The 14,556-nt window shown below is 34.3% G+C and overlaps 2 protein-coding genes across 2 annotated transcripts; both read left to right on the top strand.

Annotated features, from left to right (window-relative positions):
- Positions 1-384: 384 nt before the first annotated feature.
- On the top strand, positions 385-5,657 carry LOC138141260 (transmembrane protease serine 9-like). The gene is made up of 11 exons (XM_069061958.1): positions 385-573; positions 626-790; positions 848-933; positions 1,016-1,125; positions 1,179-1,599; positions 1,652-1,847; positions 4,453-4,614; positions 4,665-4,750; positions 4,832-4,941; positions 4,994-5,414; positions 5,470-5,657. Exons 1-11 carry the CDS (start codon positions 507-509, stop codon positions 5,638-5,640), a joined length of 1,995 nt encoding a protein of 664 aa, XP_068918059.1. The 5' UTR covers positions 385-506; the 3' UTR covers positions 5,641-5,657.
- Positions 5,658-11,559: 5,902 nt separating this feature from the next.
- LOC138141603 (serine protease snake-like) lies at positions 11,560-13,092 on the top strand. The gene is made up of 4 exons (XM_069062340.1): positions 11,560-11,877; positions 11,956-12,065; positions 12,118-12,538; positions 12,590-13,092. Exons 1-4 carry the CDS (start codon positions 11,767-11,769, stop codon positions 12,758-12,760), a joined length of 813 nt encoding a protein of 270 aa, XP_068918441.1. The 5' UTR covers positions 11,560-11,766; the 3' UTR covers positions 12,761-13,092.
- The last annotated feature ends 1,464 nt before the right edge of the window (positions 13,093-14,556 follow it).

The raw sequence follows: 14,556 nt of genomic DNA on the forward strand, positions 1-14,556 counted from the left end.
AGGAATTGATGGCTTCTCGAACGGTTTGCTCATTCACTATTAAAGAAATGTCTCCTGGTTTGGAAGGGTCTGGGAAAAAAGTTCTCGAGATGGTGAAGGATGTTTTTTTTTAAATTCTTCAGCAACATCTTCATTGAATGAAGCTAATGAGTTATCCGAGGACAATAATTTAACAGCTCCTTTGTTATCAAAATATTTTACCAAAACACATTTTGACTATAATTCAAAACTAGTCAAAGTAGCATTCCAGTTTTAATGAAATCAGATCTGACATCAGAAGATGATGTTAAATTCTTCAATTAATTTATACAATTGTCCGAGTGTTAGATATTTTAAATCACTAGAACGACAACAAGGCACTTAAAAATTCCACAAAAATACAACATTTTTGATATCTTATCTTCTTCCTAATTACCACTAACGAAACTACTTTTTAATTAATGACTAAATACTTAAAATGTAAAGGCCAACATTTTCTCCATCATCATTCTTAGTCGTCTTTCAACATGAAGAAAATCTGGTTATGTGTATCGTCCATATTTTCCGCGATTTATGCCAAAGATATTTATTTTGGTAATATGCGGGTGCAAGTACTGCAAGAGAACAATTTTAAACTAATTTGTAGGTGACGAGTGCATTTTAAAAGATACAGGGAAGACAAGTCTCTGCTTTCCTCCCTACAAATGTGCCTACGCTAAGGACGAATCAAATTCACACAAAACATTTCAATATTGTCAGAATGATACGTTTTACTCTTTACTATGTTGTCCAATGGAGAAAAGTGAATTGAGTAAGTCGATTGATTTGTATTAATGTATTATTTACAGCTCATTGTGAACCTTTCTAGAATGCTTAACATATTACAAACAAAGGGATCTTGCGCTTTTTATTTCGCACGGAAAGAAAACTCTGGCCGGAGAATTTCCCCACATGGTACCTAATTAAAGTTGACACGTTTTTTTTAACATACATTTTATAAATATTTTTGGTAATTTTTGTCGAATTATTCTTTCAGGCCGCTGTTGGCTACGGTGAGAAGAACACTGCCCAATGGTTGTGCGGGGGCAGCTTAATAAGCGAACAATTTGTTTTAACCGCCGCCCACTGCATAAATCCCAAAAAAACGTGAGTTACTCTTTGTCAAATATTTACAATTGATAACTTCAAATCATTATCAGTGGCCCAGCCAGATGGGTTCGCCTAGGTGATTTGGACCTCCAAGACATGAAAGATGTTCCCAAACCTCAAGAATTTGCAATTGCTGAAGCTGTTGTCCATCCTGAGTACAAATCGCCGTCCCATTATCACGACATTGCTTTGATAAAACTAGATCATCCAGCAGTTTTCAACAATTTTGTCAAACCTGCGTGTTTGCATGTTGAAAAATCAATACCACATACTTTGACTGTGACGGGATGGGGTAAAATTGACATTTTTGGGGAAAGAAGCAATCACCTTCTAAAAGCTGATTTAAATCATGTCGTCCAAAATGTTTGTCAGAAGCAGTATGCATCTATTTCGAAGAAAAAGTTGGCGAACGGGATCAGAGAGGACATTCAGTTGTGTGCAGGACATCCCGAAGGACGAGACACTTGTCCGGTAATTATATTAAATTGGATCAGAAATAATTTGAAAATCTTTGATTTAACAGGGAGATTCTGGAGGACCACTGCAATATAAGATGTCGGCAATACCCGATTATTTTATTATTGTTGGGGTTACCTCATTCGGGAAAGCTTGTGGGCTTGAAAACAGCATAGGAGTGTACACCAGAGTGTTTCCTTATACGCGGTGGATCGAAAATATTGTTTGGCCTGAAGAGCGTACCCAAGAAACTATTATAATTTAAGATACAAATAAACACATTTCCTGAGTGAAAATTCATATTTTTGTGATAGCCTAATATCGGGCGTTCATTTAAATTTATCCTCAAAGTTGGCGTTGAAGAGTCGATTGTGAACGCACCACTCGTGTAAAAACGTAAGTTTAAAAAGTTGTTCCATTATCCATAATCCGTGCTGCCTTCACAATCGACTCTTCAACGCCAATTTTGAGGATAAATTTAAATGAATGCACGATATAAAGATGATTTATTTAATCTCTAACATATTATCATTAATACGTTTGTTCTTAATAAATAAAGTTATCAAAAAATACGAATTCTTTATGTGATTAGTTTTATACAGGGTGATTCATATAGTATCATACAAACTTTAACCGGTGGTAGATTACAACCCCTAGATACTCTTACAAAAATGTTTTAAGGTTAAAATTGTTGAAGATAAAGCATGTTGAAGAGTGTACTACCACCTTTTAAGAACTGCAGATAAATGAAAATATTTTGCGTTGAAACAAACTGTCAGGCATTGTTGTCAAAATTAAACCAAAACGAACTTTATAATACCAATATTTTCTCTATAGCAACAACTGTGTGCGTTTCTATTATGACATTCATGACATTTGTTATAATATAAGTACATTGGACGTAAAGTGGAATAATTTAGCAAGAATGGCATTTACTAATAGTGAAAAAACCGATATGGTAATTTTTGCCAATTTTTGATGTACGACTCAAAATTTTATTGTCAACAGCCTTTTGAGACCGGAATCTGCCACTGGTTAAAATATTTATGAAACTATATAAATCACCCTGTATGTTCTTGCAGTATCTTCACAAACAACCTTTCTAACGAAATCATATCTGCCACTTTGCAGATGTGCTTAATCTTCTCCTAATTTATAGATTGTTACAATCAAAAAATTTTGGAAAATAAAATACCTGCATACCTGCACATCGCGACAAATTGCAAATTGCAATTGCATTTTGATAGCTTCTCGCTTGGTGCTCGTCATTTGTTTCAAAAGTTAGTATTTATTTTATGCGAGGTTATACTTGTGATACATTGTTGTTTTCAAAAGAAAAATCTCTATCAGAATTTATTTAAAAAAATTATGTATTCCCATTTGAAAATTTTTTTTTGGCAGTTTAACCTTGAAGCCCTTAGGGCTTAGCCTATTCACAATAATTTAATGTGGTGCATAGATAATTAAAATCGTCCGATAAATAAAGAAGCTGTGGACTCCATTAAATTGTTCCGAAAATTTTTCATTTTGTTTTCATAACAACTTAACTAAGACAATGAACTTCTCAAAAAATAATGAAATACTGCACTACGCTGAGTCCCCAAAATTCGCGGAACAACTCAATGGGGCAATGTCAACTCATGTTGGAAAATAATAAAATAAAAAAATAATTAAAAAATTCTACATCTTTTAGATTCGAAGAAATGGGGGCTCAAAAGGTGCAGCTTTGATCTCGTTTATTTTAAATATTAAAAAAGATTTTGACTATTTGTCTTTTACTAGCCAGTGCCATAATAATTCTGAATGATTGTGATCAGCGTTGTTTGGCCCTAAGAGTGTACCCAAGAAACTATTATAATTTAAGATACAAATAAACACATTTCCTGAGTGAAAATTTATATTCTCTTTATTATTTCCAGCATTTCCAAGAAGTGATTTTATGTCGGTTTTACCTCAAATAACGTATGGGAACATGGCTTTGATTTTTCGTTCTTATTTCCATCATGGATACAACAAAAATGAAATGCAGGTTCTTATAGAGACTTTGTCTCTTTCGATCTAGGAGGCCACGTTTTAAATGTTGCTACATTTAGTGTAACAAATACAGCGTGATCAACAATGACTGAGTCTGTTGGCGATGAAACAATTGAAAAATATTGGTGTTTTTTTTTTATCTCGAAATTGGCACTCATCGGATGTTTCAACTTGATACAACATTAAAAAAAATAGGTTATGTTGATGCTATTACAAAAATGAACCTTCGATAGTAAATTTCAAATTTGTCTGTCAACACTGTCAAACTTGACAACCAGAAATGCGTTTACATTACAGTGATACCAAAATCATTCAAATTTTCATTGTTACCAACAGATTCAGTTATTCTTGACCACGCCGTAGGTCCATGTCTTCTACAAAAAAGAAGATTGATGTTTTTGTTATAGTATTACCTGATATTTAATGCCAACGTACTATTAAACAGTTCCGCGAATTCCCAGTATAATCTATTTTTTATGTTATCGAATTGCTTCCTTGAAACAAGTATTTAATGACTTTCTGTAATTTCACTTATACTCACCAAAACGCTTCAAACAAGATTTTATCATTATTAACGTTGCTGACGTTGTTGCAGCATGACCAAAATTTGTGTAATTTATTTATTTTTTCATCTTATAATGCACTGCAAAGCACCTTTCCCAGGTAATTATTAAATCATTTAAAATTTTTCTAAAGCATGCTAAATCTGAAACAGAAAATCTAACTTACCAGAACCTTCACTTCTCCAATATCTTAATATTCGTTGAACTAACGCAAAGTTTTGTGAATCAAATAAACAAAGATTTCTGAAATCTTGTTTTTGATTTCCACTAGGTAATCCTTGGGACTGGGAAGAAACAGATGAAGAAAGTTTCTGGATACCTGAAGATTGCTGCAGGTTTTATAAAAGTAAATTTGGATCAAATCAGGCTTTACAGTATTGTGCAATTACATATTATCCTTGGGAATGTTGTCCAATGCAGAAAACGGAAGTCGGTAAGTTCGCCCATATCTATTTGATACAACAGAACAGTACTGCTTTCTAGGAAGTTTAACTTACCCCAAAATATTACCTGTAGAGGATTTCATTGCCCATGGTGTTCCAACTCAGGTTGGAGAGTTTACACATATGGTAAAAACACCTTGCTAAAATAACTCATACTATCAGATCTTTCTATTTTTTTTAATTTATTTTTTTGCGTCAATTTGGCAGGCTGCTATTGGTTATGGCGACATAAATAACGCCCAATGGTTCTGTGGAGGAAGTCTAATAAGTGAAACATTTGTCTTAACCGCTGCTCACTGCATCCATCCCAAAAAACTGTAACTTATACATTTTAACATTATTTCTTGTTCCAAAATATTTCTATTTTAGTGGCCCCGCAAGGTGGATCCGTCTAGGTGATACAGATTTACAAGACAACGAAGACGTTCCCAAACCTCAAAACTTCACAGTCGAGCAACACTTTATCCATCCTGATTTCAAATCCCCTTCTCGTTATCACGACATTGCTTTGATAAAATTAGATCGTCCGGCTGTCTTCAACCCTTTTGTTCGACCCGCGTGTCTGCATGTTGAAAAATCAGTTCCAAGGATGTTGAGTGTTACAGGATGGGGCAAAACCGATATTTACGGAGGACTGAGCAATCATCTGCTGAAAGCTGATGTGAATCCTGTCATCCAGAATGTTTGCAAAGAATACTATGCATCTATTAAGAAGACAAGATTGCCGCACGGGATCAGAGAAGACATTCAGTTGTGTGCAGGACATCCTGAAGGAAAAGATACTTGTCCGGTAATTACTTATATGAGGTAGATTTAAAATAATTGGAAAATGTTTTATTTAATAGGGAGATTCTGGAGGACCACTGCAATATAAGGTGTCAGCAGATCGGGATTATTTTATTGTTGTTGGGATTACTTCAGTCGGGAGAGCTTGTGGGCTTGAAAACAGCGTAGGAGTGTACACCAGAGTGTCTCCTTATATAGGGTGGATCGAAAATATTGTTTGGCCTCAATAGCCAAATGAGAAGTTGTTATAATTATATTATAACATAATTACATAAACATTTTTGTTTTATAATACAAAAATTTCCGATAATATTGCGGAATCTGGAAAAGTGCCCCGAATGCTTGCAGCGTTTCCACGTTGAATGGCAAGGGAAATCCTCTCGAAAAGGAATTTCTTTGATTTTGAATCGCCTGATTCCGCGATAAGTCGGTTTCCGATGACATTAATGAAATCGATGGCTTCTTTGCACCAAGGGCCTAAGGTTTCAAATGCTAAACCTTTAAACACGTAGTTTGACGAAATGATTGAACTATATTTGCTATGTTTGCGTTTGCAAGCCATTTCAGCGGCAGAACCTGAGACTTCAGATGATTTCAATACGTAACTGTCTGCAAGTGTATCTACAACAGTGACGTCCCAAACCAAAGGTTGACCTTTAATCCACGGTACTAAAGTCATCCCATCTGGGCGTTTTCCGTCATCCCGAGACAGTCCGTTTGGTTCTAAAGTTGAATTCACATGAATTGAAGTTAAAGACCGATTGATAATGGAATTAATTTCAGTGTGTCTTGAAAATCTACCACTGCTTTTGAAACAACTTAGACCGTGGGTGCCAATTTCGTCAACTTTCGCATTGCATTTGCAAATATGAGGTGTACAAAGATTACAACCCAATCTTAAACCAATACAAACTTGGAAGGAAGTGTTATCTAAAAGAGTACCAATATTAGGAGAAGGTATTGCATGTAACCAAGATCCTGATTCTCTGCATTGCAAAGCTTTAAAACGAGCCAAGTCTCTAGGTGAATTAAAGATTAAGTCATTGGCAATTATTCCTTTGATATTAATATTATCCCAATTCTTCTGAAATTGTGGAATTGTAGGTATTTCGTTCTCATTTGCTAGACCCCAGGCTGCTAAAGCTTCATCATAATGGTGAATATTAAGCTCATTATCCTTTGAGTTTAGTAATAAAGAAACAAGCTTTTTAACCCCATTAATTGAAGATAGGAAAGCAGGGAGGCAAATATCGGAAATGCGACGAATTCCCAGACCACCAAATCTAATCGGTAAAGTGGACTGACGCCATTGTAAATCAGTTAAACGTAAATTAAGTATTCTTTCTAAACAAGACTTTAAAGAAGAATCAATTGAATTAACATAATTAGAAAATTTCCAAAATGGAGTTGTTCTTAATAAAAAATTAAATTTTGGTATGAAAAGACAGTTTTTGATTAAAGTATAAGCCACGTGTCTGTTAAGGAGTTCAGCTTTGTTTAAAAGATTTTCAACTGTAATTATAGTTTTTTCGACGGTGTTTTTGAAACCTTGGTCAAAGATTGGAGAGCCTAAAAGAGATAAACTTTCTCGGTCACAGATTTTAATGCCTGGTGCTAAATTTTGAAATTCCTTTATGACTTTTAAATCTGTGTCTCCAGAACAGCAAAAGATCTCGCATTTGTTAAAGTTTAATTCAAGGCCAATTTCCTGAGATAAATTTATAACTTTCTTAAAGTCGGATAAAACTACTTCTGGGTAATCCGCTAAGGTTCCATCATCTAAATACCATATATTCATTTGAGAATCCAAAGATAAAATAATTGGTTGAATGGCAAGACTAAAAATCATTGGACCGCAGGGATCTCCTTGCTGAGCTCCAACAGAAGAAGAAATTAAATGATTACCGAAAAATAAAGTTGAAGGATTTCTATAGCATTGATAAAGATAAGGGTACAGAAGTGGTGTATGACATTGGACTTCTTTCAGAATACAATCCCGTTCGACTGAGTTAAAGGCATTTTTGAAATCTAATTTAAGAAGAACTTTGCCACGGTTTTGATCGTTATTAACAAAGGTTCGTGTGGTATGAATTGCTGCTTCGCATCCTAGTTTAGTTGCAACTCCAAGTTGGTGTGGAGATAAATACGAATTTACAATATTTCGACTTTGAAAACAGGCTAGCTTTGAGGTCAATCTTCGCAAACAGTTCCCGATAGCGATCGGTCTAATTCCTCCATCTTTTTTGTTAAGGGCACATAAAGACGCACCATACAATAAATGGCAGATTTCTGAAGGAAGTTGCCCAGATAATAAAAAATTGCACAGTTTGGTTAAAGCTCTTAGTGCCTTCTGACCTGCTTCACCCGCTGACAAAGATATGATATCTTTCAAGTATTGTGGTCTCATGCCATCTAAACCTGGTGAAGAACCGGCAGGAAATGAATTGATAGCTTCTCGAACGTTTTGCTCATTGACTATTAAACTAATGTCTCCTTGTTTGAAAGGGTCTGGGAAAAAAAGTTCGCGAGATGGTGAAGGATGTTTTTTTTAAGTTCTTCAGCAACATCTTCGTTGAATGAAGCTAATGAGTCATCCGAGGACAATAATTTAACAGCTCCTCTGATATCAAAATCGGCTACTTTTGCTTCTACTTTCTTAGCTAATGATAAATTTGTACGTTTCTTAGAACCAGTTCGTATTTGAGGTACTTCAAAATTAGAAAGATTTTCTTTTATATGCTTAATCAACGACTTATCAGATTTCTCTGCTACATTGAAAGCTCTATACGAAAAAAGCAAAAGATTCTCAAAGGATGATAATGATTTGGTCGAAAGACAATTATTAATAATGGAACTTAATTTATCTGCAGCTAAATGTCTGCAAGCTTTTGGAATTCTTCTAATAGTTGGTAACTGAAGTTTCAAATTAATTAGCAATTTTGTTATTGAATCGGTTATAATTTAATATACAAATAAATATACTTCCTGAGTGAAAATTAATTTTCTTGTCATAGCGTAATAATATTTTTTTCAACTCCCATGTTTAAAATGCCATTTATCGCATACGTTTCCATGACGCTAAGTGATCTTACACCGTGACAAGCCGTGACTTTGTGCTCTTTAGTCACGACGTGAAGTTAGCAACGGGCGCTTTAGTCACGGGCTAATGTTAGCTCCAGCTAAAAATAATGTGACACTCAAAATCAGGTTAGTTGTCACATGTCAGTTGATGTTAATCAGTTTATGTTTAAATTAACGTTTAATTAGGAAGTTACTTGTTTTATTTGTTTTGTTTATTTGGTCGTAGAAAAAGTATAGTATGCGACTCGTTTATAAACTTCTCTAGGCATTCGTTTATTAAACACTCGCTGCGCAACGCTCCGCTCGTGCCTAAAAAACTACCATTTATAAATCTTGCTGCATAATATATTATTAACCCATAAACAATTGAAATGTCAAATAGATTTTTTTTTAATTTGCGTTTGAGTATAAATTGCTGAATTTTATCTGGAAAACGAATAGAATTTTTTTTTGTAAATATTGAAATTTTAGAAAAAATATTATTTTATAAAAAAAAAAACAATCACTTTGTTTAACAATATAAATAATTTTTGACAATATAAATAAGACAACTAACTTCTCAAAAAATTATAAAATTGTTATAAACTCATTGAAATACCTAACATACAGGGTGTTTCTGAAATAAGTACATTAATTTTAACTTGTAATAGAACTCATCAAAAGGAACAACTTTTCTCTCTGCCATTTTGGCGAGAAACGTTGCGTAGTGGCTTAAAAAAATAGGAAAGATTTTCCTAAAAGCGTTCATATCCCCGAAACTAAACTACCTAAAAACGTGAAACAACCAGATTCTTACGAAGTGGATTTTTTGCTATACGGGTAGATTTATTTGAATTTCGATTTCGGCGTTAAAACACGTTTTCTGGATGAAAATGGATGTTTTTTTCATATTAGCGCTGATCTCAATTAGCCATTGCAGTATTTAGTGGCGTAGGGTTATTTTAGTGAGAATCGCCCTCAAATGTCACATGATTTATATTGACAAATCACAACTCCGAATTGTTTGAATAGCAACCAATCACAATTTAATTAAGCGGAAATTTTCCCTAGGGAAAATTTCCGATATAATTGACCTAGGGAAAAATTTTTTCGGGCGATTCTCTTCCGAATATACCTCGGGACAGATATATATCGCCAGAAATTTTTTCTTGCAGTCCAACACTCGTGTTTGTCGCTCAAAATTACCCTCGGGCTGGCGCCCTCGTGTAATTTTCTTGCTACAAACACTCGTGTGTGAGGACTGCTCGAAAAAATTTCCGGCAATATTATCTGTCCCTTGGTATATTATACAGGGTGGTCCCGATATAACCTGCCAAAAGAAATCCAGTAATAGGTGACGATGAGTAGAACTCATACACAAAAAATGTTTCTAATAAAAGTCTTTTCGTTTTCGAGATAAAAATAATTGAAAATTTGGTCAAAATTTGCTGTACGCTAATGAGTTAATCGGTTTTAAAAAGGTAATTCTGGTTACTTGGCTGCAATTTCTTTAGCAACGGTACCTGTAACGCCTATGACATTTGTCAAGTTTAATTTTAAATTTGCGAATCCTTCAAAAAGTTATGAAATTCACAAAACAAGAATACGCCGATTTGCATTTACTCTATGGCGAAACACGTGGTAATTCAAGACCGGCAAGGTGACCATACGGCGAGCGTTTTCCCGAAGGAGTCCTTCCGTCCCGTTGTACTTTTGTGAAGCTACATCTGCATTTATGTGAGGTTGGTTCTGACTGATTCCAATACGATGGCGTCCCCGATCCTCCATTTAACCCCTCTGGATTTTAATTTTTGGGGCCACACGAAAGATTTGGTATACGAAGTTGAAATAATTACAAAAGGCCAACTCCAGAAACGCGTAACAGGCGCCGCGAACCAGATTCGAAAAAACCAGAAATGCTGAATTCTGTTCAGTACCGGCGTACTCAAATGTGCTTAAATGCCAACGGAAGGCACACAGAACATTTATTATAAAATATTTTTTCTACTCCAGTTTACCTTTTATTATTTAGTAGATATTCTCAGTTAGAGTTGAAAGTACGAATATGTAAAGTGTAAATAAATGTATTCAATACATAATTTTGGCTATTTATCCACAATTAAGACGATACTCTTATTACACAGTTCTTCCACAATTTTGCACACACTACCTCTACATTTATTTACACATTGAGGAACACCACTTTATTTATTACTCATTCATCTCAGTCTACAATATCAGCTTTTGTACTTAAATAAGCTGGTGAATTAACGCACACAGTGTGCAGCGTTTTCAATAAATGTCATTAATTTGATTTAGTTTGTCAGATTTGAGATTTGTCATAAACGATTCAGGTACCTATGTTACTTAGATACTGTCATACTTACAAACACCAACAATTAATTCCTGAGTAGGTACGTATTTTTGTGGCCAGCAGCGTCGAATGGGTGTGGATAGGGGTTAATTTTTCCCCATTATTTTGGACCTAATGAAAAGGGGTTTTTTGGACTTGTTAGATCCTTCTAATGACCCAGAATTTTTTTGGCAGGTTATATCGGGACCACCCTGTATATGAAAAATCTCTCCAATTTTTTTTTGGAATTAAACATCGTTTTTCGGCAAAATGGTAAATAGAAAAGTTGTTCCTTTTGACGAGTTCTATTACCAGTTAAAATTAATGTACTTATTTCTGTTACACGTTGTATGTATGAAGTATTTTTCATCTTATCGAATTGCTTCCTTGAAGCAAGCATTTAATGACTTTTGTAATTGCAGTTATAATCACTGACAAGCTTCAAACAAGATTTTTACATTATTAACGTTCTAACGTTGTTGCAGCATGACCAAAATTTGTGTGATTTATTTATTTTTTTATCTTATAATTCACTGCAAGGCCCTCGTCCGCGTCGCAGGTAATTATGAAAGTAAGTATTAGAAATTTTTCTAAACCATGTTAATAAACCTGAAACAGAAAATCTAATTTACCAAAACCTTCATGTCTCCAATGTCTTAAGATTCGTTGAATTGACGCAAAATTTGGTGAATCAAATAATCACAATTTTTTGAAATGTTGTTTTTTGATTTCCGCTAGGTGGTTCTTGTACCATAAGAGAAAGAAGCAAAGAAAGTTTGTGCATTTCTGAATATCGCTGCAAGTTTTATGATAATGAATCTGATTCAAACCAGGCTTTACAGCATTGTGTGAATACATATTTTCCTATGGTATGGTATGGTATGGTATGTTACCCACTGGAAGGAAGTGGAATCAGTAAGTTTGTCCATATCTATTTGATACAATGGAACAGTACTATTTTCTAGAATGTTTAACTTACCACAAAAACCCAAATCCGAGTGGAGAGTTTGTCGCCCACGGTGTTCCAACTCAGGTTGGAGAGTTTCCACATATGGTAAGAACAACTTTCTAAAATAAGTCAACCAAGCAGATCTTTATATTTTTTTAAATTTTTTTTGCGTCATTTTTTCAGGCTGCTATTGGTTATGGCGACATAAATAACACCCAATGGTTGTGTGGAGGAAGTCTAATAAGTGAAACATTTATCTTAACCGCTGCTCACTGTATCCATCCCAAAAATCTGTAACTTATACATTTTAACATTATTTCTTGTTCCAAAATATTTATATTTTAGTGGCCCCGCCAAGTGGATCCGTCTAGGCGATACAGATTTACAAGACAAAGAAGACGTCCCTGAACCTCAAAACTTCATAGTCTCCCAATATTTTATCCATCCTGACCACAAACCTCCCTCTGGTTACCACGACATTGCTTTGATAAAATTAGATTGTCCGGCTGTCCTCAACGCATTTGTTCGACCCGCGTGTCTGCATGTTGAAAAATCAGTTCCAGGGATATTGAGCGTCACAGGATGGGGCAAAACCGATATTTACGGAAGACGAAGTAATCATCTGCTGACAGCTGAGGTGAATCCTGTCATCCAGGATATTTGCAAAGAACACTATGCATCTATTTCGAAGAAAAAGTTGCCGAAAGGGATCAGAGACGACATTCATTTGTGTGCAGGACATCCTGAAGGAAGAGATACTTGTCCAGTAATTATCAAAATTGGATCAAAAATAATTTGAAAATGTTTTATTTCATAGGGAGATTCTGGAGGATCACTGCAATATAAGAAATCAGCAAGTCCGGATTATTTTATTATTGTTGGGGTTACCTCATTCGGGAGAGCTTGTGGGCTTGAAAACAGCACAGGAGTGTACACCAGAGTGTCTCCTTATACCCAGTGGATCGAAAATATTATTTTGCCCCAATAGCGTCCCTAAGACATTGTTATAATTTAAGATACAAATAAACACATTTCCTGAGTGAAAATTTATATTTTTGTGATAGCTTAATATCGGGCGTTCATTTAAATTTATCCTCAAAGTTGGCGTTGAAGAGTCGATTGTGAACGCACCACTCGTGTAAAAACGTCAGTTTAAACAGTTGATCCATTATCCATAATCCGTGCTGCCTTCACAATCGACTCTTCAACGCCAATTTTGAGGATAAATTTAAATGAATGCACGATATAAAGATGATTTATTTAATCTCTAACATATTATCATTAATACGTTTGTTCTTAATAAATAAATTTATCAAAAAATACGAATTCTTTGTTTGATTAGTTTTATACAGGGTGATTCATATAGTATCATACAAACTTTAACCGGTGGTAGATTACAACCCCTAGACACTCTTACAAAAATGTCAAGGTTCTAAGGTTAAAATTGTTGAAGATAAAGCATGTTGAAGAGTGTACTACCACCTTTTAAGAACTGCAGATAAATTAAATATTTTGCGTTGAAACAAACTGTCAGGCATTGTTGTCAAAATGAAACTAAAACGAACTTTATAATACCAATATTTTCTCTATAGCAACAACTGTTTGCGCTTCTATTATGACATTCATGACATTTGTTATAATATAAGCACATTGGACGTAAAGTGGAATAATTTAGCAAGAATGGCATTTACTAATAGTGAAAAAACCGATATGGTAGTTTTTGCCAATTTTTGATGTATGACTCAGAATTTTATTGTCAACAGCCTTTTGAGACCGTAATCTGCCACTGGTTAAAATATTTATGCAACTATGTATATGAATCACCCTGTATAATCTTGCAGTATCTTCACAAACAACCTTTATAACGAAATCATATCTGCCACTTTGCAGATGTGCTTAATCTTCTCCTAATTTATAGATTGTTACAATCAAAAAATTTTGGAAAATAAAATACCTGCATACCTGCACATCGCGACAAATTGCAAATTGCAATTGCATTTTGATAGCTTCTCGCTTGGTGCTCGGCATTTGTTTCAAAAGTTAGTTTTTTTATGGGAGGTTATACTTGTGACACATTGTTGTTTTCAAAAGAAAAATCTCTATCAGAATTTATTAAAAAAAAATTATGTATTCCCATTTGAATTTTTTTTTTTTTGCAGTTTAACCTTGAAGCCCTTAGGGCTTAGCCTATTCACAATCATTTAATTTGGTGCATAGATAATTAAAATCGTCCGATAAATAAAGAAACTGTGGACTCCATGTAAATTGTTCCGAAAATTTTTCATTTTGTTTTCATAACAACTTAACTAAGACAATGAACTTCTCAAAAAATAATTAAAAAGTTATAAACTCATGGAAATATTGCACTATACTGGGTCCCCAAAATTCACGGAACAACACAATGGGGCAATGTCAACTCATGTTGGAAAATAATGAAAAAAATAATTAAAAAATTCATCTTTTAGATTCGAAGAAATGGGGGCTCAAAAGGTGCAGCTTTGATCTCGTTTATTTTAAATATTAAAAAAGATTTTGACTATTTGTCTTTTACTAGCCAGTGCCATAATAATTCTGAATGATTGTGATCAGCGTTGTTTGGCCCTAAGAGTTTACCCAAGAAATTATTATATGTAATATAAGATACAAATAAACACATTTCCTGAGTGAAAATTTATATTTTCTTTATTATTTCCAACATTTCCAAGAAGTGATTTTATGTCGGTTTTACCTCAAATAACGTATGGGAACATGGCTTTGATTTTTCTTTCTTATTTCCATCATGGA

The sequence above is a fragment of the Tenebrio molitor genome, chromosome 1, assembly GCF_963966145.1.
Source record: "Tenebrio molitor chromosome 1, icTenMoli1.1, whole genome shotgun sequence".
Lineage (NCBI taxonomy): Eukaryota > Metazoa > Arthropoda > Insecta > Coleoptera > Tenebrionidae > Tenebrio > Tenebrio molitor.

Bases quoted from the DNA above. Each gene is read 5' to 3' on its own strand.
- LOC138141260 (XM_069061958.1), top strand. From the start codon at position 507: ATGAAGAAAATCTGGTTATGTGTATCGTCCATATTTTCCGCGATTTAT. The intron at 4,615-4,664 runs GTAAGTTCGCCC...ACTGCTTTCTAG, and splicing joins AATGCAGAAAACGGAAGTCG to GAAGTTTAACTTACCCCAAA. The intron at 4,751-4,831 runs GTAAAAACACCT...TCAATTTGGCAG, and splicing joins TTGGAGAGTTTACACATATG to GCTGCTATTGGTTATGGCGA.
- LOC138141603 (XM_069062340.1), top strand. From the start codon at position 11,767: ATGGAACAGTACTATTTTCTAGAATGTTTAACTTACCACAAAAACCCA. The intron at 11,878-11,955 runs GTAAGAACAACT...TCATTTTTTCAG, and splicing joins TTGGAGAGTTTCCACATATG to GCTGCTATTGGTTATGGCGA. The intron at 12,539-12,589 runs GTAATTATCAAA...TTTATTTCATAG, and splicing joins AAGGAAGAGATACTTGTCCA to GGAGATTCTGGAGGATCACT.